Genomic DNA, 24,360 nt, shown 5'->3' on the forward strand with positions numbered 1-24,360 from the left:
GGAGCCACTTTATGAACCTGCTGCCGAGTGGCTGAATTACCTGCCACTTGTCTAAACACCTGGGACCCATCATCTAGTCTACTGCCATCCCCACAAGATGGCCTCCCAGCTCTGACTACCACCGATACCAAGATGGCCTCCCAGTTCTGACTACCACCGATACCAAGATGGCCTCCCAGTTCTGACTACCACCGATACCAAGATGGCCTCCCAGCTCTGACTACCACCGATACCAAGATGGCCTTCCAGCTCTGACTACCACCGATACCAAGATGGCCTCCCAGTTCTGACTACCACCGATACCAAGATGGCCTCCCAGTTCTGACTACCACCGATACCAAGATTGCCTCCCAGCTCTGACTACCACCGATACCAAGATGGCCTCCCAGCTCTGACTACCACCGATACCAAGATGGCCTCCCAGTTCTGACTACCACCGATACCAAGATGGCCTCCCAGCTCTGACTACCACCCATACCAAGATGGCCTCCCAGTTCTGACTACCACCCATACCAAGATGGCCTCCGATTCTGTGAATCGCTAATCAAGTAAGCATGTGTAAGCACACACACACACACACACAGAGTGGTGGCGTGTGTTTATCCCCAACAGATAGAGGGACGGAGGCAGCACAAGGCAGAGTCCCAGGGGTGCCACAGAGAACTTAAAAGAATTCGTCAGTGAATGTTTTTTTAATTTACCGTTCTTTTCAATAATAATATTAAAGCTGAGGTCCAGGGGGAATACCAGCCACCAGTCGAAGCCTGGGATTATTCTGCAATCTCCACCACTCACTCCCTGGGGACCGTATGTTTTATTTCATTTCTTTCCTTCTTTCTTTTCTTTCACTCTCTCTTCACTCAGCAACATGTAGTTCTCCCTTGACTCTGAGCTGAAATCACATCTCCCAGCCTTCACTCTGACAGGCGGAGGAGGGGGTCGCCAAAGAGGAACATCAGTGTGAGACACGTCTCAGTTCTGGGTCATCCAGTGTCATTCAGCATTACGGTGTACGCAACACAATACGTAAACGTTAAGTATCTAATGTCCAACCAACCCCTGGGTCACTCAGTCATACACCTACCCTGTGTGAGCTCAGGCCATGCTCCCTCTCCCTGTCTGAACTCACACTAAGCCCCCCCCATAGTCCCCAACGTGACTCCCCCTCCCCTATCAAACACACACACAAAATCGTGCTACGGGCTGTTATGTTAGGAGCTTGAGTGGCTCTGTCGATCGTTTTTGCGGTCATTAAGGAGCCTTGATTAATCTGGAACCAGATGCTCCTGCAGGGGGCCCTGGAGCCTTCCATTAATTCCAACGCTCCTAATAACTCCTATTGTGTGACCTGTGTTAGCTTTAAAACAAGTCTGTCCCTTAGGAACACTAAACAACACTGGTGTTAGTGGCGTATGACTACAGCCAACAGCAATAGGAGCCCGGAGAGTGGGGGGGGGGGGGGGGGCTTAGCCAGTCAGAACCAATCATGTGTCTAAGGCTTGAAGTGAAATATCAAATATAAATGCGCTCACATAGCTCACTTGTTTAATCTACACCAGTACGTACACCAAGGTCTGAATGGAATTCAACTGAGATGGGTCAAAAGGTACAACACTGGATATACATACCAAAGCAAACCCAGTCAGACAGTCACATAAGGACACAGGCCCCGATTCCATCCAGTCTATCATGGCAATGTGCACATATTCACACACCTCCTTATTCTGAAAACTGCAGGCCTTTAGCTACCCGTGATGGGGTCCACCCAGCATTTACTGTACACATTTCCTACAATTCAACAATATAATGACTATGGGGAAAAAGTTATTTGATATGCTACCATTTAAAGATGCACTATGAAGACATTTATCTGCCATTTCCTGGTTATTACAATTCTTACACAGTACCAAACAAAAGTTTGGACACACCTACTCATTCAAGGGTTTCTCTTCATTTTTACTCGTTTCTACATTGTAGAATAATAGTGAAGACATCAAAACTATGAAATAACACATATGGAACCATGTAATAACCAAAATAAACATTTGTTTTATACATTGTAGAATAATAGTGAAGACATCACAAAAAAAAAAAAAAAAAAGTGTTAAACAAATCAAAATAGATTTCATATTTGAGGTTCTTCAAAGTAGCCACCCTTCGCCTTGATGACAGCTTTGCACACTCTTGCATTCTCTCAACCAGCTTCATGAGGTAGTCACCTGGAATGCATTTCAATTAACAGGTGTGCCTTGTTAAAAGTTAATTTGTGGAATGTTTTTTCCCTTCTTAATGCATTTGAGCCAATCAGTTGTGATGTGACAAGGTAGGGGTGGTATACAGAAGATAGCCTTATTTGGTAAAAGACCAAGTCCATATTATGGCAAGAACAGCTCAAATAAGCAAAGAGAAACAACAGTCCATTATGACTGACATGAAAGTCAGTCAATCTGGAAAATGTCAAGAACTTTGAAAATGTCTTCAAGCGCAGTCACAAAAACCATCAGCGCTATGATGAAACTGGCTCTCATGAGGACCGCCACAGGAAAGTAAGACCCAGAGTTACCTCTGCTGCAGAGGATAAGTTCATTAGAGTTACCAGCCTTAGAAATTGCAGCCCAAATAAATGTTTCACAGAGTTCAAGTAACAGACACATCTCAGCATCAACTGTTCAAAGGAGACTGTGTGAATCAGGCCTTTATGGTTGAATTGCTGCAAATAAACCACTACTAAAAGGACACCAATAAGAAGAAGAGACATGCATGGGCCAAGACACACAAGCAATGGACATTAGACTGGTGGAAATCTGTCCTTCGGTCTGATGAGTCCAAATTTGAGATTTCTGGTTCCAATCGCCATGTCTTTTTGGGGAGCAGAGTAGGTGAACGGATGATCTCCGCATGTGTGGTTCCCACCGTGAAGCATGGAGGAGGTTGTGTGATGGTGTGGAGATGCATTGCTGGTGACACTGTCTGATTTATTTAGAATTCAAGGCACACAACCAGCATGGCTAACGCAGCAATACACCATCCCATCTGTTTTGTGCTTAGTGGGACTATAATTTGTTTTTCAACAGGACAATGACCCAACACACCTCCAGGCTGTGCAAGTGCAATTTTACCAAGAAAGAGAGTGATGGAGTGCTGCATCAGATGACCTGGCCTCCACAATCACCTGACCTCAACCCAATTGAGATGGTTTGGGATGAGTTGAGACCGCAGACTGAAGGAAAAGCAGCCAACAAGTGCTCAGCATGTGGGAACTCCTTCAAGACTGTAGGAAAAGCATTCCAGGTGAAGCTGGTTGAGAGAATGCCAAGAGTGTGCAAAGCTGTCATCAAAGCAAAGGGTGGCTACTTTGAAGAATCTAAAATATATTGTGATTTGTGAAACACTTTTTTGGTTACTACATGATTCCATATGTGTTATTTCATAGTTTATGTCTTCACTATTATTCTACAATGTAGAAAATAGTACAAAAAGAAAAACCCTTAAATGAGTAGGTGTGTCAAAACTTTTGACTGGTACTGTAATTCGCCCAATTTCAGACAAAACAACAAAACAACCAAGTATAGTGTGGAGAATCATTGTACCATTTAAACCGCTGTGAAATATTTGTTCCATAACAAAAATGTTTGTATTTTCAGCGGATTCAAGCTGGTGTACAAAACCGAAAGTAAAAGACGCAAAAACAAAATGTAAGAACGGGAAGCATAGAAATAGAGCACATAGAACAGATCTACCTTTCTTCTTAGACTTGATTTCTATGTGAATGACAGATCTATAGGTCACATTTCTATGTGAATTTGGTCAGGTCACCCAAAACGTTACATAATGTAGCTTTAAATACTACTCAAGGTATTGGATTGATTGAACTGAAAGGTGGTAACGACCTGAGTTCCCTGGCCCCAAAATAACTGTTTGTGGATGTAGCCCACCCTGTGTTTATCTTACCTGCAGTGTAGTGTATTAATCTCAGTGTGTGTATGATGTCTTACCTGCGGGGCAGTGGTTGGTGCGGTGGTCAGTCAGCTTCGCCAGACACTCAAAGTCCTGCTGGCAGTTGTCGCAGGTGAAGATGGACTCATCGTCCAGGTCATCATCTCCAATGCGGTCGTCATGGCTGGTGACACTGTGGTCCCCATCCTCTAGGGCTGCACGCCGCTCCTTCGTCGCCGCCTCGCGGTCCAACGCAGCAGGGACATCTGGGACAAAAACACAGAGAGAGGGAAACTGAGTACCAGCATGTGACTCATACAGCTGGAACTACTGATCTACTGGAGATTGGTCAGAGGTAATAGATTCTTTTTTGATTGAGTCCATTTGTACCAGCAATTGAACGGGACAAGCACTATTTCAAGTCCATCTCATACTAAAGATGTCCCTGGTCACATGCCCTGTGTGTGCTCTCTAATGGAGAGTCTATGTGAGGTGGCATTAGAGGGTGTATAAGGACTCAGGGCTCTGGAGGGAGACGACTCATGCCAGCCTGTGTGCCCACGCTGCCACTCATGGCATGCAGAGAGGAGGACCAGTGGAAAAATCGGCCTCCACAATCCTCCCTCCACCATTGTGGCTCCATTTTCACACCTTATTATCACATTAAACGCTCTGTTCCAAAAGGACTGGAGACTGAGGAGGGAGGGAGGGAAAGGGACAGAGAGAAAGAAAGAGAGATGGGGAATGTCAGTGCAGAAGAGGAGGGTGGTAAAGGGAAAGAGAGATGGAGAGGGAGTGGGGGTGGTTTTGCTGGCTGGCTCCCTAAGGCTCCACATCCTGTCTAATCATGGTGGACTTGTGCAATCAGAGGAGAGCAGGAGGAGGCCATTCCTGCACTCCAAAGCTTTGATTTGGCAGTGCCCAGCGCTCTGCCCGCCCGCCATTCTGCTGCTGGTAATGGGCTCTGGCCCATGACCCCAGCCCCACAGCACAACTTAGGTAGGGAGAGAGAGAGAGAGAGAGAGTGTCTGGGCTGGATCAGGGAGATAGAGACTGTGTGTGGAGGTGCTCTAATTCCACACTCGTCCTCTCGGGGAGAGATGCGGAGGGTGGATGGTGGGATGAATGGATGGAGGGATGAATGGAGCATTTAGGGGGGAAAGGAGTGGGAGGGAGGGTTATGGCCATCTGTCCAGTGGTGAGAGCACCGTCTGGACAGGGAGGAGAGTGGCCCCTAACTGATGCTACACGGACACAGTCCTACACTGCAGTCACAAAGACACAGGCACCTTTCCACATCTAGACATGAACATACCCACATATTCATTGATATGCACCTTAAACCATGTTTCATCCATGACAGAGGAAATGCATATTAGCAGTCAAACACATGCACACACATGAATGCACAATCAAACTAACATTAATACATGCATGTGTACACACACACCGTCATTCCCCCAGGTGCCCTCACGCCAGAGGTATGGGTACTGCCAACTCCAGTACATGCCAGCACAACCGGCTACCATGACAACAAGGGAGGAGCCAGATGGGACCTTGCTCTTCCCCTCTCCACCTCTCCTCCTCCTCTTCCCCCCCCCCCCCATCTCTCCTTCCCTCTTCTCCACAGGGCTCAGGGAGATGGATGGGGCTCGGCAGGAGGAAGAGGAGAGGATGAGAGTGCCTGGCACGGTTGGGAGGGTGTTTGGTGTGTGTGTGGGGGGGGGGGGGGCGCCCCATGCCATCCAGCAACCCCTCCTCAGCCCCCCACCACCCCCACTCTACAGCAGCCCCCTCTCATCCAGTAAGCCTTTCAAATCTCTGATGGAGGAGGGGGTCTCAGGGGGGGGGTCCGGAGCACACTTCATTTAGAGGCCTTCTACACAGTGCTGCTGCCTCCGTCATTAGGCCTCCTGGATGTGCCTGCTACTGGGGAAGATTGATACGGTGGTGGTGCGCACCCCAGCTGTACCCACTGCAGCTCCAGCAGTGGCCCTGATGAACACAGAGCACACTATTTATCTGGAAGGAGGAGATGAGAGGATAATGGTCCTGATTGGCGGAGAATCGTTTTTCGGGAGAGGTGACGGATACTAGTCAACGTAAAAAAAAAAGTCAGCTGGCTTCTCTACCTGGTGTAGACCACACCACTGTAATAGGACTCACAATGGTTAGGAGAGGGTTTACAGCTAAACACTACTGCACAGTTGTAAAGTCTAACACTGGCACCATATCTAAGATGAAGTCCTATAGTTGAATGTTATCATTCACACAGCAACACCGCCCTCACAGGCAAAGACAAAACACACTACAATATTACCCAACCAGACGCACACACACCTAGATGTGCCGTAATGTGTGCTGAGGTCATTACTAATAAGGCTCTGCAGAGTCGTTTGAGACGCGCAGAGTGTTTTCAAACATAATTCAATTTGAGGGGAGGAAACCAAAATGAAATGAGGGCTTACGTTGGAAGTGGTGTCCAAGGAGACTAATGATTTCTAAATGGCCATTCAGATGAACAAGGCCTCTTTATACCCCCAGATATATTCTGAGAGACCGTATTTCTCATCCAGACAGCCTGCTTTCTGCCTACCTGTCTGCTAGGTTGGAGAGCTAAACATGCACAGTGCTCTGTCAATGGTTAATGCAATGACAGCCCTGCTAGTGGCCACTTTTCCTCTGCAAATAGTAAACGATAATGTTCCTAGATATCATGTAGCAAACACAAATTACATGTCTGTGTGAGGTTAATAAGGTCGTAGGTCAAACACCTTTCTCTGTTAGGCAGGCATGGCAGTTGCCAGCGGGTATTCTGACAAGATAGTTGTGGAGATAATGATTGATGCGTTTCATCTTAAAATACATGCCGTTTAAACTCAATGCTCCTGACCACTGTCTGCATAAAACAACAATACCTACCCAAGAACAAATTTTACCCTCACAAAGGCAGTTTAACTGACCCCATTACATTATCCTCTCTTCTCATTACCCCCTCTCCTCCTCTACTTTTGCTTTCATATGTTTGTTTTATCCCTCATTTAATAGTCCACTCCTGGCTGCCCCCCTCCCCAGTATCCCATCCAGAGTAGGGACACTTAATGAGGGCCTAGGGCTTCCAGGGGTGGAGGAGTGTTGGGGACACAGGCAGGGTCTGCATGGCTTGCAGTGGTAATCCCAGCAGCACACGTCATGTCTCCCTGTGCCAGCTGGAGCTCCTGTCCCCCACTCTGCGGAGAGCCATTATCTCTGAGTCACAGACCGTCACCAGGCCAAGAGGCAAAAACACACACAAAAAAAAAAAACACTCATACACACATTTACACAAACACATAGTACACACGCACACACATTTACATACACACACACAGTCAGATAAAATTAACTCACATACACAAACATTTACATACACACACATTTACATACACACACAGTCAGATAAAATTAACTCACATACACAAACACGCACCAGACTTGCGTTCAAAAACTATTTCAAATATCTCAATTACTTTCACATACATTGGAAGTAAGTATTCAGATACTTTTTATTTGAAATGACAAGTAGTTAAATGTAAAATGTATTTGGAAATAAACTTGGAAAGTATTTAAAATACTCAAATACATTGACTCGAATACACTCCCATGCAGTTAACCTAGGTATTCGAAAATACTATTTGAAATAAGTATTTAAAAATACTGTCAAATACAATTTGGCAGACTATTCACATACTTATTTTGGGCTGAGAAAATGTACAATCTCCATATATCCCTCCCTCCTCCAAAACAAAATATCACCTGGGACAGATGATGGGGTAATGGTCAGAAAGAGAAGAGGGGGAAAGTGGAGAAACACTTGGAGAAGAGGTGTACATTTAAGAAGAGACCAGTGGAGTTAACAGGGTGAGAACATGGTCCTACAGTAATGATAGGATGGTCATCTTAACCCTTCCCCTTAACATCTACAACTGGATTGGCACTTCCTGGTTGTAGAGGGGAAAGGAATCACTGCATACCAGCAGGTTGTGCTCAAAGTAATACTCTTACAATATACTGTAATAATCAGTAATTGTCTTTATTTCAATTCGCTTTAATGCTATGGAGATACAGTATGCTAAGAGTAATCATTCGCTCGTTGGCAAGTGTACTTTCAGATTTTATTAAACAAATTATTTCCTCATGAATAAGGTCACACTTTTCATATCTGCTGATTAAGCCTCATAGATTGTGTGTGTGTGTTTATGAGAGGGAGGAGGGTGTCTAATGTTTGTAGATAATGCCCCTCTCCCGCTCTTGCTCCCTCTCAGAGGAAAGGCAAACAGACATGTTTGTGTGGGGTAATTAGATGAAGAGAAGTGAATTAACAGAATCCACAGAGCAGTGGTGTTGCTGAGGAGAGGCCCGCCTTGCTGGGACCCACTAATTACCGCTCGTTAGGTTGATATGTTTTTTTCCTCCTGTTTTAACGGTGCAAAGCGACAACGTGAGATGTGGAAATAATTAGGAGCTGGGCGATGTGGGCTTAATGGACACCGCCAGGCATGCGACGGGGGAGACAAGACAAGACAAAGGCAACAGCAAAGACAGAGAGTCTCTCTTTCTCCCTCCCTCACTGCACCATCAGAGTACAGCGATCCCCATCTTAGATGTACACGGAGGTAAAGAGATCTACTCTCACCTCTTAAAAATCAGCTTAACAAATATTATTTGACTTGGAATAAACACCAGCTGAACTGAAATACTAGTCAAATGTCTGGGAATGTTCAGAGATGCTCCCTCCCCTCCGCTCAAAATGCTCAGAACCAAAACCTACATTTAAGTGCCTTTTGAGTTTTGACATTTAAAGTGAAGCTCGTTACGATCCCCCTGGCTAGTTCCAGTCCCAATGTCCTGACCTCTGGAGGCAGAGCAGTTTCCTATTACTCATACAGTGGGCACGCAACGGAAGTGAGACTTGATCGTACTGTACACAGAGGGAGAATACAGGCATACCGCAAACAGAATACAGACACTTTATTGGAGTCCTCAGAGAGAGTGAGTGAGTGAGTGAGAGGGAGAGAGAGAGAGAAATAAACTGTATGAGCGGATGGAGCACAGAGTCAGGACTAGGTGTTGGAGCAGTGCTGTGAGCCAGGACGGAGGCCTGTTTGGGACACACTTGCGCTAAGAGAGGCGTAAATCTGCAGGACACCTGGCCCTGGGTCGCCCAAACATGGCCCGGTACACCACTCCACCGCCTTCACTATCCAGCCTGCCTGGGAGTTAGAATAATACGAGCTCCAAGTTCCACAAAACCAGTGTTTTTATAAAAAACAACAAGAGTACAAGGCTGGCTTTCAACTCTCCACAGCACACAAATTCAAACCAACCAGCGGCAGCCAAGTGAAGTAAAACATGGATGGACTGCAAATAGCTCTAGCGGAGTATGTTTGAGAGGGGATTCAGAAGGAATGCTCCACTTCTCTGAGTCAGGTACAGAACATAGACAGTAAGAAAAACAGGCCTGGTGAGGTACATGTAGTTGAAGTCAGAAGTTTACATACACCTTAGCCAAATACATTTAAACTCAGTTTTTCACAATTCCTGACATTTAATCCTAGTGAAAATACCCTGTCTTAGGTCAGTTAGGATCACCACTTTATTTTAAGAATATGAAATGTCAAAATAATAGTAAGAGAGAATTATTTATTTCAGCTTTTATTTCTTTTACTCAATTAGTATTTGGTAGCATTGCCTTGAAATAGTTTAACTTTGGTCAAACGTTTAGGGTAACCTTCCACAAGCTTCCCACAATAAGTTGGGTGAATTTTGACCCATTCCTCCTGACAGAGCTGGTGTAACTGAGTCAGGTTTGTAGGCCTCCTTGCTCACACTTGCTTTTTCAGTTCTTCCCACACATTTTCTATAGGATTGAGGTCAGGGCTTTATGATGGCCACTCCAATACCTTGACTTTGTTGTCCTTAAGCCATTTTGCCACAACTTTGGAAGTATCCATGGGGTCATTGCCCATCTGGAAGACCCATTTGCGACCAAGCTTCAACTTCCTGACTGATGCCTTGAGATGTTGTTTCAATATATCCACATCCTTTTCCTCCCTCATGATGCCATCTATTTTGTGAAGTGCACCAGTCCCTGCTGCAGAAAAGCACCCTCACAACATGATGCTGCCACCCACGTGCTTCACCGTTGGGATAGTGTTCATCGGCTTGCAAGCCTCCCCTTTTTTCCAACCAAACATAACACTGGTCATTATGGCCAAACAGTTCTATTTTTGTTTCATCAGACCAGAGGACATTTCTCCAAAAAGTATGATCTTTGTCCCCATGTGCAGTTGCAAACCGTAGTCTGGCTTTTTTATGATGGTTTTGGAGCAGTGGCTTCTTCCTTGCTGAGCGTTTTACTGTGGATATAGATACTTGTGCACCTGTTTCCTCCAGCATCTTCACAAGGTCCTTTGCTGTTGTTCTGGGATTGATTTACACTTCTCGCACCAAAGTACGTTCATCTCTAGGAGAACTAATCTCCTTCCTGAGCGGTATGACGGCTGCGTGGTCTCATGGTGTTTATACTTGGGTGCTATTGTTTTGACAGATGAGCATGGTACATTCAGGCGTTTGGAAATTGCTCCCAAGGATGAACAAGACACGTGGAGGTCTACATTTTTGGCTTCTTGGCTGAAGTCTATGTAAACTTGTAAACTTCCGACTTCCGTATTCACTATGCCTGGTAAATGTTTCAAAAAGAAGGTCAAAACTATTTATGGAGTGAAAAAAACATGTGACCAAGGCATGTGGCTCTCACTGTTCAGGAAAAAATGTAACACTTTGTGCCCTTAAAATAGCCACCGCTAATCACCATGGGAGGTTCACTGGGTTTACAGTGTGAGAATGGTTATTTACCATTTGTACAATGTTGTATGAATCTGTGAACCTCCTGAACTGGCCTCTAGGCCGTCAGGTGCGTCCAGTATGGGTACTAACAAAAGGACTGGGGACACAGACACAGGCTGAGCAGGTGCAGCCGGACGCAGCCCCCCCCGTCTCTCTGGGGAGCCCTCTCCTTCTCCCAGTAAACAGGGGGACCTATTTAAAACAGGCCTCTCTCCACAGCTCCCCTGTCCTCTGCCAACTTTTTTTTTCAAAATACGGGGCTCCCCCCAGGGAGCCAGCAGAAGCACTGTGTACCAGGCTCAGTGTGTCTCTACCCCCAGAGAGGCAGGGAGGCAGGGGAGCGCAGCACCCAACACCAGCCCCTCCACCCAGAGAGGCTGATGAAAACCAAAAGGAGTGTCATGGAAGGGAGCGAATTAAATCACACACAAACAGCCTGACAGCTGCTCACCAATGCCATCACCTGTTCCAGCCCGTGGCTTCACACACACACGCTAGCACACACCTCCTCCTCGCACATTAAAACTGTTTTCCTGTCGTTGCCTTGGGGAAATTAAAAAATATATTATGGACCTCCAGAGGTTTATATAGGGAGATGGCGAGAGAAAAAAGGAAGAGGGAGACAAATGAGAGAACGAGAGAGAGACACGTGTCCTCTTTTTCAAACTGTCCTCTAGTCTACATCATCAAGATGTCCATACATTAGTTAGCGAGGACAGAAAGGAGGGCCGTCCTCCTGTGTCTCAGTCTGCCCCTTGTAATATCTTATTCTCCTCCTCCTCTTTCTCCTCCCTCCTTTCAAGGGGAAAAATAAAACCAGTACATTCTTTCCCCCGGACGACTGGCGCACACTCAGGTTGGAGCCCGGAGGGGACTGAAAGCGTGCACAGCCACGAGACTGACTGACATCTCACTTTGCAGAGAGAGAGAGAGACAGTGGAGTGAACCAACACACACTGTTAAAGGGACATCCTGGAATCAAAACAACACACACACTATAACCCAACAAATACACAGACATAACACACAAACAACGCACAAAACCTTCAAACTATCGTGGAAACATCCTCCAAATTACAGCACACGTGGTTTTTTAAACTAATTGAATCCCTGACTGTTGGATTGGAAGTCTGATATGTTTTCAATAACAAAAGTATTTCTAGAAACTTTCTTCTTCTAAAAATGGGTGGATGTGTTGTGAAGCTTATGCCTTTGGTGCCTGTAATGTTAGCTTAGCATCTCATTTAGCATCTCTGTCTGCTGCACTGTCCTTACAGCATTCTGTTCCTATAGCGAGAACATCATTCTGTTCCTATAGCGAGAAGAGCATTCTGTTCCTATAGCGAGAACACCATACTGTTCCTATAGCGAGAACACCATACTGTTCCTATAGCGAGAACACCATACTGTTCCTATAGCGAGAACACCATACTGTTCCTATAGCGAGAACACCATACTGTTCCTATAGCGAGAACAGCATTCTGTTCCTATAGCGAGAACACCGTACTGTTCCTATAGAGAGAACAGCGTACTGTTCCTATAGCGAGAACACCATACTGTTCCTATAGCGAGAACACCATTCTGTTCCTATAGCGAGAACACCGTACTGTTCCTATAGCGAGAACACCATTCTGTTCCTATAGCGAGAACACCATACTGTTCCTATAGCGAGAACACCATACTGTTCCTATAGCGAGAACAGCATTCTGTTCCTATAGCGAGAACACCATACTGTTCCTATAGCGAGAACACCATACTGTTCCTATAGCGAGAACACCATACTTTTCCTATAGCGAGAACAGCATTCTGTTCCTATAGCGAGAAAACCATACTGTTCCTATAGCGAGAACACCATACTGTTCCTATAGCGAGAACACCATACTGTTCCTATAGCGAGAACAGCATTCTGTTCCTATAGCGAGAACACCATACTGTTCCTATAGCGAGAACACCATACTGTTCCTATAGAGAGAACACCATACTGTTCCTATAGAGAGAACACCATACTGTTCCTATAGCGAGAACACCATACTGTTCCTATAGCGAGAACACCATACTGTTCATATAGCGAGAACACCATACTGTTCCTATAGCGAGAACACCATACTGTTCCTATAGCGAGAACACCATACTGTTCCTATAGCGAGAACACCATACTGTTCCTATAGCGAGAACACCATACTGTTCCTATAGCGAGAACACCATACTGTTGCTATAGCGAGAACACCATACTGTTCCTATAGCGAGAACACCATACTGTTGCTATAGCGAGAACACCATACTGTTGCTATAGCGAGAACACCATACTGTTGCTATAGCGAGAACACCATACTGTTCCTATAGCGAGAACAGCATTCTGTTCCTATAGCGAGAACACCATACTGTTCCTATAGCGAGAACACCATATTGTTCAGTAGTGAGGTCACAGACAACAGCCACAGCCCAATGGTGTAATGACAGGGCCGGGGGTCCTTCTCATTGGTGTCGCTGATGCAACGGCCAGCCAATGGCTGTGGGAGGAAATGAATGAAATAATCTAATTCAGCTCCATTACAGCCCCTTATCGGCCCTTTGCTCAGGGATATGAGACTACTTTTTCCACCATGAATCACAGTCCACATGGACAGGGTGCAGTGTGTGTGTGTCTGCATTGATTGTGTATGTAAGAGGTCATGGAGAAACCGTCACCTCGCAAAAATTCTGACTGTAGCATAGCGTGTATATAGCCAAGTTATCACTACTCATTGTGTATTTATTTTTTACCTGTTATTACTTTTCTATTATTTCTCCATGTTTTTCTCTCTGCATTGTTGCGAATGGCCTGTAAGCATTTCGTTGTTTGTCCACACCTGTTGTTTATGAAGTATGTGACAAATACAATTTGATTTGAGCATGTGTTGTGTGCTTAACCCTGGTGATCTCTATCAGACAGTGAAGCAGTGGGGTCTTTCCAACAGGAAGCCAGCAAAACAAGGCTGAACTCCACAGCTCTAGTGGCACTTATTAAAACATCACCACTGACGGCCCCTCCTCCTCCTTCCACAGAAATGACAAACGTCTGTACTACTATCCAAACCCCCCCCTCTCGCTTCCTCACTCAATCTCACTCGTCCTCTCCATGCTTTCCACCCTCTCCCTCTCTTGGTCTACAGTGTCAGACCTGGCTCATTTTCTGTCTTTTCTCTTTTCCGTTTCTCCCCCTCTGGGCCAGGGAGGGATGTGTTGTTTTTCTGTCTCAAGGAGGCTGGGGTGGAGGGTGGGATGTGGAGAGGAGGGGGTAGGCAGGCACCTCCTGTGGGACAGACCAAAGGGGCCCTCAGGGTGGGGGGTGGGGGTGGGGGCTCGTCCTCAACCCCCCCCGCTGCTCTTTCCAAACTCGACACACATTTTCCAGAGAAGGGAAGGAAAAATATTTGAATTTAATACCAGCAAAAGCCTGCCAGTGTCCTTGTCGACATCATCTCCCAGGGAATAAAGGGAAGGAAGGTTTTTTAGATTTTTAAATAAGAAATGGCGGGCAGCCCCCCTGAGCCTGAACACAGGAGCACAAACAAACACAAGAGAGAGAATGATAGAGCGAGATTGTCTGTGTGTGTGTGGGGAAGAGGTGAAGAGAAACAGCAGGGAGGAAGAGAGCAGAGCTAGTGAGAGCACTGGGACTCCCCTTCCTGCTGTATCTCACACATAAAGCACTTTCCAGCCACCCAGGACCTCAGTCAGCACCCCCCAACCCCCCCACCAGAAACCCCTGCCTCATCACACCCTCAGGGCCTCACTTTCCAATTCCCCCTCCCAGAAGAACTGACAGAGTGAGGGAGGGAGAGAAGGAGGGCAGAGAGAGAGAGCACCGTTTAGATAAAGAACATTCAGCTCTCTTATCTCTCACTGCTGTAAAATAACAGAATAAATATTCTCCTTCATAATGTTGGGCTGACTCAAAGACTAGAGGCCAACATGTCACCATAATCAGTCAGTCACCATCCTCATACCGTGTTCTGTAAAAATGGGTCCATTTATCTGCTGCATCATCTCCAGGTACAGCCATACCAATGACTCCATGGCTGTGACTGTGGGTCTGCACTGCATGTAAAGAACATTGAAGTGGGTGCCATACATTAATCAAATGGAATCCTTAACAAATGAACTTGATTGCAATCACCATGATGCTATTTGGGCCCATCAGGAACCCATCCCACTGCTGTGCTATAGGCCCTATGTGAATAGCTGGGTAAAGCAGGCTGGGAGGGAGGGAGGACAGGGGAGTTGATTCAGTGCAGCTACTTTACCACCAAAACCTCAAACAGGATGTGAGACTGCTGGAGCCCCAGAGTCCTGTCTGCTCTCACATGCAGGCCTGGACATTAGCGTCCTGTGAAAAGCTCTCTCTCCCTCATGCCATATCTCCCTCTCTCATCCCCCTCTCCCTCAGAGCAGAACATTCTGGGCCATGTGGAATTGATATTAAAGATTCTGATTCAGTGGGTAGTCTGGCGGTGGACCTGGAATGTGACATATAGAATCTAATCTGTGTCGCAGATCTGACAGCTGCCTGGCAGGCTGCACACTTCCGAATAACAAAGCGGATACCTGTTTGGACAGACGAGGAATCCCAGTTCCCTGCAAACTCCGACGACTCGCCTTCTTCTACCGCTAGAGAGATGGGGAGAGAGAGAGAAGGAGGTGAGAAAGACAAAAGAGAGGGATGCTTAGAAATACATACAGTATCTTTAGGACTACATCATTTTGTTGGTTCCTCTTAATCTCCATGACAATGCCTTAAAAACACAAAAGGTAGACCTCAAAACAAGTGTTCAATCATTCATTAGCTGGGTGGTTGGATGGGAGAAAACATCAATGTCTGTCTGTCTGTCTGTCTGTCTGTCTGTCTGTCTGTCTGTCTGTCTGTCTGTCTACCCTGAGTGACTGGGAATATGTTCTCCTTGTTTTGATGTCCTAATTTCAGAGGTGTGAGATATGTAACAACAGAAACCAGATCAGAACAGGAAGGTGTGTTGAAGGTTTTCCTGGGCACTGCAGAGGAAGGAAGCACCGCTGGCACACAAACAGGAAATGGCAGTAGTCAGGACACAATGAGGATCCCCCCCCCCCTCCTTCCCCTCAACCCCATGGCCCAGGGTATGGGCCAACAACAGTCTAGTAGAAGCCACGAAAACAAACTGTCAAAACTGTTTTCTTTATTAGCGAGAGGAGGTGGTAAAAAAAGTCCCAGAGCTAGTATGTAGAGATGGAGTTTTTTTGTTAATGTGTGAATTCCCCACCTAAGTTGAAATAAAGTTGAGGAAAAATAAAAAGCTTATTCCACACCAAAATACTAACAGACCCATTCCAGAAGAAATAACACACTCCTCTTCGTGTGCAGATTGGACCAAGCAGTGGCCAGTCCATTTTCCCCTCATGCTCTTGGTTTATCCAGGCAGAACTCAGCAGGGTGGTCAGAGTGGCCTCCTCACCAGACCAGAAACACTGTATTTCATATTCCCCAACAAAGCCAAGGGCAACAGACCCTGTTTTCCATTCTTCAACCATCCCATGTTCATTTCATGAGTGCGATCCAGATATCCAGAGTTGGGACCAGTGTGTCGGCCAGACTCCAAGAGGACTGGCCTTGTTGCTGATGGCCTAGAGCTAAAACCCAGCAGGCTCCCAAGCCCCTGGAAGACTAGGGTCAACTCTGGTCCTGCACCATAACATCTCTCTCCATCTCTCACTATTCCTCTTTCTCTTCCCTGAGCTAGCCAGGACTGTCGAGAGAGAGTCTGAGCTGCCAAATGGCAAAGCTTCAGCTTGAGCAGTGTCTCTCAGTAGTACCTTTTCACCATTCATAGAGTATTCCCATAGTACAGAAGACTCAGAGTTACTTCTCTCTGGGTGTTTCTGAGGAGAGATCACTCTTCAGGCGTGTTTGGTTGAAACTATGGGCTGGATCTGGACCAAGGTCCCATTAGGACTGTAGTAGTTACGGGCCCAGACTGCTCTTAGATCCTCCTAGAGGACATTTACTGAACACCAGGTATTGTCTGCAGCCTATGGCTCATACATCAGGTGCTCAGGGAGGGATTCAAGGCACTATTTGGACTGTCATATACAGGAATTATACTATTTGGGGGAAAAAATCTAATTTGTCACGCCCAATGAGGCATTTTCTCAGGAACGAGGACACAGTCTAAACCCCACTGTGTCATAACACAGGCTAGATCCAATACAAATGGCGGTCAAAGTCTACAGTCAGTTGATCTTCTTTAAATAGTCTAGCCTGCAGTGGACCTGTTCATTCCTAAAAGACACTGCTTTCCCAGCAGAGGAGGTAAAGCACTAAATTACACCCAATCAAAGCTCTACTCATCCTCCATTTAGCGCTTCATTAGAGGGGGAATATTAAAGTGTAGTCAGGCAGAGAGGAGAGCAGAGCAGGGTAGAGGTGGTGAGATGGTTCTTTCTACAAACACAACTACCCAGTACTACTGCACTCAGCTACCTGCAGGCAACAGCACACAGCAACCCCATCCACACACACAACTGTACACACAGCTCCCCAGCTAAAACAAGTGAAGCTCGGGACACTACCAGGCCCCAGCCTCCCACACAGAGCTATAGTGCACTGGGTGTAAATTCACAAGAAACCTCCATCTCTGATGGAAGCAGACAGGATCATTACCGGCTTTAAAAAAACTCATTTAGAGATGGGGGAGATTACAGACACCTATTGATTGGTCTGGGCTTTCCTGTAATGATTTATCTCCAAATGTTGCTAGATTATGTTTTCTAACCTTCATTTAGATTCCATAGATTCCATTCCACTACATTTAAGAATGCAGAAGGAAATCATTGGGATAGAGTTCAGAGGCAATGCAGATGCTCACACTATACACTGAACCATTCACAGTCTTGTTGCTATGGAGAGGCAAGGTAAGGGACGGGGAAAAGGAGGGGAATGCCAGTGCTGACGGACCGGGGTTTGGGGCTTGGCCCTTGAGATGTGGACACAGACAGGACGGGATACAGATGTTTCCCGGAGAGATTGGTCCTGCGGGCGAGACCTAGCCCATATGACCAGAAACATACAGCCAGCGGAGGATAGAGACAGACCTCACACCACGATCACCAGGCAGCCAAACAAAGCAAGAGAAACAGACAGAGAGAGAGAAAAAAAAGAGAATGGGGGAGATAAAGATAACGATCATTAGAAAGAGATAAAAACACCATTCTAATAAAAGCGTGACTGTGGGGAATTGCTCGTCTTCATTAGCAGAGAGGATATATTTATTTATTTCCAGATGTCCTCCCCCTGCCTGCGTCCCATGTGTACAGAGCACTGTTCATGTGAACCCTGAAGCCAGCGGGAGGTAGAGAGAGTAGGAGAGTAGTGGAGGGGGAGACTGCTAAACAGAGGCAGAGAGAGTGGGAGTATGTAGCAGAGAGAGAATGTAAGGTAGGGGAAGTATATGCAGAGTACTACTTTATATACAGTAGGTCCCTCCCCTGTTTTTAAATTCCCTCAGAAGCTCTGTGACATCATCATTAACCTACAGTAAAACAGCCCTGTGAGAGGAACGGGGGGGGGGGGGGGGGGTCTAATGAATCCAACATGTTTCAGTAAGTTACCTTGGATACCCTCTGTTTCCTACTTACACTGACCAGCCTTTGCCAAAACACACACCGGGGCTGTGAGAGAAATGGAAAACCGGTACCTAGAACTCAACAACCAGAATGGGATCCCCGTTTGCCCTCCTCCCCTCCCAGTCCACACACCACTGAGGTGTGGTTCAGCCCCTCTTTCACCAACTGGGACCATTTCCGCAAATCAGAACCTAAGTTACAGACTGGGTGTACTCAGTATTGGTGGTCTTCCCTGACCGTTCCACTATAACAGTCCCCTACCATCTCTTAACACCTGTCAGTATGATACTGAGAGCAGAAGGGTTAACTAAATACCTGCATGTTAACCAGAGTATCTGAGCCAGGTAGAGAAGGGTTAACTAAATACCTGCCTGTTAACCAGAGTATCTGAGCCAGGTAGAGAAGGGTTAACTAAATACCTGCATGTTAACCAGAGTATCTGAGCCAGGTAGAGAAGGGTTAACTAAATACCTGCCTGTTAACCAGGGTATCTGAGCCAGGTAGAGAAGGGTTAACTAAATACCTGCCTGTTAACTAGAGTATCTGAGCCAGGTAGAGAAGGGTTAACTAAATACCTGCCTGTTAACCAGAGTATCTGAGCCAGGTAGAGAAGGGTTAACTAAATACCTGCCTGTTAACCAGAGTATCTGAGCCAGGTAGAGAAGGGTTAACTAAATACCTGCCTGTTAACCAGGGTATCTGAGCCAGGTAGAGAAGGGTTAACTAAATACCTGCCTGTTAACCAGGGTATCTGAGCCAGGTAGAGAAGGGTTAACTAAATACCTGCATGTTAACCAGAGTATCTGAGCCAGGTAGAGAAGGGTTAACAACTCCTAGCTCCCAGAGGAAGCACACTGTATCTAGCAGCATCACAGGGGCAGGCTCCTCTCCTACTCCCTCCCTCTTTAAACTATTATTCAAGAGATTGAAAAAAACAAAGCTCCACACACACACACACAAACACACCCACCCTTCACACAATTTATTTCTATATTATTGAAATTCCTCTGTTAATTGCTGCTCTGGCGGTGGGAGCGCATGCTGATATTTGCATTTCTGGGCCCTGTTAAGCTGTAACATCATGACACACCAGCAAATGTAGCTGGGGTAGCGTTGCTGTCGGAAACACAGCAATCAGCGTAGCAGCGAATGGCACGAGGGTAGAGATCAAACGAGACCACTCTCGAGGACCTCACAAACAGCGAGCGTGAATTTACCCGACAAAAAGCCCCTGTGCCCATAAGGGGGATGGGAGAACAGCGCTGTGTTCCAAACGCGCCCTTTCTAAACGAGCCCTTTTATTTATCCAAGGAATGGTGCGTGTGCTCTTCCACAGAACGCAAACAAGGTGCGGGGGACCTCGGAGCACACACCCAGACCCCCGATCAGACAAAGAGCCTACCTCACTCAGCCTCTTCATTCAACCCCAAACACACACAAACAACTGTGCTCCGGTCTACCCCAGGGAGGGCCTTGCATTGACAAAGAGACTGCTCAGGTACAGGCAGTAAAGCCAGCCTGAATCTGCAGCCACGTCCAGCACTTCCCAAACTCTGTCCTAGGACCCAAAGGGGTGCATGTTTTGGTTTTTACCCTAACACTACACAGCTGATTCAAATTATCAAAGCTTGATGACTAGTTGGTTAATTGAATCGGCTGTGTAGTAGTTCTAGGGCAAAAACCAAAAACGTGCACCCCTTGGGGTCCGAGGACAGAGTTTGGGAAGCACTGGGCAAGACCTTCTGTTAATACACTGTAGAACGCAGGGCTAGACCTTCTGTTAATACACTGTAGAACGCAGGGCTAGACCTTCTGTTAATACACTGTAGAACGCAGGGCTAGACCTTCTGTTAAAACACTGTAGAACGCAGGGCTAGACCTTCTGTTAATACACTGTAGAACACAGGGATAGACCTTCTGTTAATACACTGTAGAACACAGGGCTAGACATTCTGTTAATACACTGTAGAACACAGGGCTAGACCTTCTGTTAATACACTGTAGAACGCAGGGCTAGACCTTCTGTTAATACACTGTAGAACGCAGGGCTAGACCTTCTGTTAATACACTGTAGAACGCAGGGCTAGACCTTCTGTTAATACACTGTAGAACGCAGGGCTAGACCTTCTGTTAATACACTGTAGAACGCAGGGCTAGACCTTCTGTTAATACACTGTAGAACACAGGGCTAGACCTTCTGTTAATACACTGTAGAACGCAGGGCTAGACCTTCTGTTAATACACTGTAGAACACAGGGCTAGACCTTCTGTTAATACACTGTAGAACACAGGGCTAGACCTTCTGTTAATACACTGTAGAACGCAGGGCTAGACCTTCTGTTAATACACTGTAGAACGCAGGGCTAGACCTTCTGTTAATACACTGTAGAACACAGGGCTAGACCTTCTGTTAATACACTGTAGAACGCAGGGCTAGACCTTCTGTTAATACACTGTAGAACGCAGGGCTAGACCTTCTGTTAATACACTGTAGAACACAGGGCTAGACCTTCTGTTAATACACTGTAGAACACAGGGCTAGACCTTCTGTTAATACACTGTAGAACGCAGGGCTAGACCTTCTGTTAATACACTGTAGAACGCAGGGCTAGACCTTCTGTTAATACACTGTAGAACACAGGGCTAGACCTTCTGTTAATACACTGTAGAACACAGGGCTAGTGCTAGACACATAGAGAAAGAAAGGACAGAGAGACGAAAGGCTGCTACTTTATGCCGATTGGATAATGAACACTAACAGAAGGACATGTAAAGGAGTGTGTGTGAGTGAGAGAGCTCTGCAGACCTAACCAGAGAGCAGTCTCACCTGGGCCCAGCTCCACTGCAACCGTCTGCAGGAGAGGTAGACACAGAATACGTAATGTGTGTGGAGCCGCTCCCCTGGCCAGGAGGGGCGGGCTGCACAGTCCTGCTGCTGGCCCCCGGCCATTCTGTCTGATTAAGTCTTCTACACTTAAGGGATAAAACCTTGCTCTCCCCATCTCCCACTGGAAGCCATTAGCAGCCCCCTATTTGCAGGTCCATGAGTGTGTGTGTGTGTGTGTGTTGTACAGAGCACGTGTGATTGTATGAATTTTTAAATGCATCCGATAGTGTGTGTGAGTGTACAGGCCTGTGTGTGTATGTATGCATGTGTACTAGTGTGTGTATGTGTATACTAGAGTGTGTGTATGCATTTCTTTAAGAACAAAACTGCAGCCCTACACCCTGGGAGCCTACTCGGCAGGCAGCAGCAGTTTGTTACAGGTTCACCGCCTCAGCCCTGCACCCTACCATACCCCTTTACCACAACACCCACTACATCACCCTCCCATACCCACTTACCACAACACCCACTACATCACCCTCCCATACCCCCTTACCACAACACCCACTACACTGCATCACCCTCCCATACCTCCTTACACAACACCCACTACACTTCATCACCCTTCCATACCCCCTTACCACACACCCACTACATCACCCTCCCATACCCCCTTACCACACACCCACTACACTGCATCACCCTCCCATACCCCCTTACTACAACATCACCCTCCCATACTCCCTTACCACAACATCACCCTCCCATGCCCCCTTACCACAACACCCACTACATCACCCTCCCATACCCCTTACCACAACACCCACTACATCACCCTCCCATGCCCCCCTTACCACACACCCACTACATCACCCTCCCATACCCCCTTACCACACACCCACTACACTGCATCACCCTCCCATACCCCCTTACCACAACACCCACTACATCACCCTCCCATACCCCCTTACCACACACCCACTACACTGCATCACCCTCCCATACCCCCTTACCACAACACCCACTACATCACCCTCCCATACCCCCTTACCACAACACCCACTACACTGCATCACCCTCCCATACCCCCTTACCACAACACCCACTACACTGCATCACCCTCCCATACCCCTTACCACAACACCCACTACATCACCCTCCCATACCCCCTTACCACAACACCCACTACACTGCATCACCCTCCCATACCCCCTTACCACAACACCCACTACACTGCATTGCATCAAGCAGCAATGGCGCAGTCCGCAGATAGGCACACAATCAGGCCTCATGTACACGGAACATACACACATCGTAACTGAATTATGGTTTGATCTCCGCACATAAGATGATCTCTTTACATAGTTTATAAAACAGACAGAGAGAAGAAAATACATCCCTCATCTCATCCTTACATAAACATGAAAAAGGTGAAATCATTACAAAACTCCAGTGGGCTACTTCCTAGTTCTATTAGCCTTGTACAACAGGAGCTGTTCTCTACTTCCTAGTTCTATTAGCCTTGTACAACAGGAGCTGTTCTCTACTTCCTAGTTCTATTAGCCTTGTACAACAGGAGCTGTTCTCTACTTCCTAGTTCTATTAGCCTTGTACAACAGGAGCTGTGCGCTACTTCCTAGTTCTATTAGCCTTGTACAACAGGAGCTGTTCTCTACTTCCTAGTTCTATTAGCCTTGTACAACAGGAGCTGTGCTCTACTTCCTAGTTCTATTAGCCTTGTACAACAGGAGCTGTTCTCTACTTCCTAGTTCTATTAGCCTTGTACAACAGGAGCTGTTCTCTACTTCCTAGTTCTATTAGCCTTGTATAACAGGAGCTGTTCTCTGTTCCTAGTTCTATTAGCCTTGTACAGCTGTTCTCTACTTCCTAGTTCTATTAGCCTTGTACAACAGGAGCTGTGCTCTACTTCCTAGTTCTATTAGCCTTGTACAACAGGAGCTGTTCTCTACTTCCTAGTTCTATTAGCCTTGTACAACAGGAGCTGTTCTCTACTTCCTAGTTCTATTAGCCTTGTACAACAGGAGCTGTGCTCTACTTCCTAGTTCTATTAGCCTTGTACAACAGGAGCTGTTCTCTACTTCCTAGTTCTATTAGCCTTGTACAACAGGAGCTGTTCTCTACTTCCTAGTTCTATTAGCCTTGTACAACAGGAGCTGTGCTCTACTTCCTAGTTCTATTAGCCTTGTACAACAGGAGCTGTGCTCTACTTCTTCCTTGTAGTGTCTTCCTAGTTCTAGCCTTGTACAACAGGAGCTGTTCTCTACTTCCTAGTTCTATTAGCCTTGTACAACAGGAGCTGTTCTCTACTTCCTAGTTCTATTAGCCTTGTACAACAGGAGCTGTGCTCTACTTCCTAGTTCTATTAGCCTTGTACAACAGGAGCTGTTCTCTACTTCCTAGTTCTATTAGCCTTGTACAACAGGAGCTGTTCTCTACTTCCTAGTTCTATTAGCCTTGTACAACAGGAGCTGTTCTCTACTTCCTAGTTCTATTAGCCTTGTACAACAGGAGCTGTTCTCTACTTCCTAGTTCTATTAGCCTTGTACAACAGGAGCTGTGCTCTACTTCCTAGTTCTATTAGCCTTGTACAACAGGAGCTGTTCTCTACTTCCTAGTTCTATTAGCCTTGTACAACAGGAGCTGTTCTCTACTTCCTAGTTCTATTAGTTCTTGTACAACAGGAGCTGTGCTCTACTTCCTAGTTCTATTAGCCTTGTACAACAGGAGCTGTTCTCTACTTCCTAGTTCTATTAGCCTTGTACAACAGGAGCTGTGCTGTTCTATTAGCCTTGTACAACAGGAGCTGTTCTTCCTAGTTCTATTAGCCTTGTACAACAGGAGCTGTTCTCTACTTCCTAGTTCTATTAGCCTTGTACAACAGGAGCTGTGCGCTACTTCCTAGTTCTATTAGCCTTGTACAACAGGAGCTGTGTTCTATTAGCCTACTTCCTAGTTCTATTAGCCTTGTACAACAGGAGCTGTGCTCTACTTCCTAGTTCTATTAGCCTTGTACAGGAGCTGTTCTCTAGCTGCCTTGTACAGCAGGAGCT

At 46.4% G+C, this 24,360-nt stretch overlaps 1 protein-coding gene across 3 annotated transcripts in view; it reads right to left on the reverse strand.

Moving 5' to 3' along the window:
* Positions 1-24,360, reverse strand: part of znf423 (zinc finger protein 423) — a 161,076-nt gene that overhangs the window by 110,362 nt on the left and 26,354 nt on the right. For all 3 annotated transcript variants that reach the window (XM_065022612.1, XM_065022611.1, XM_029668154.2), the window contains exons 2-3: positions 15,412-15,474; positions 3,996-4,202 (exon numbers count right to left, since the gene is read on the reverse strand). In XM_065022612.1, coding sequence (XP_064878684.1) covers positions 3,996-4,202; positions 15,412-15,474 — 270 coding nt within the window. The remainder of the gene's footprint in view (positions 1-3,995; positions 4,203-15,411; positions 15,475-24,360) is intronic.

Source organism: Oncorhynchus nerka, linkage group LG9a (genome assembly GCF_034236695.1).
Source record: "Oncorhynchus nerka isolate Pitt River linkage group LG9a, Oner_Uvic_2.0, whole genome shotgun sequence".
Classification (NCBI taxonomy): domain Eukaryota; kingdom Metazoa; phylum Chordata; class Actinopteri; order Salmoniformes; family Salmonidae; genus Oncorhynchus; species Oncorhynchus nerka.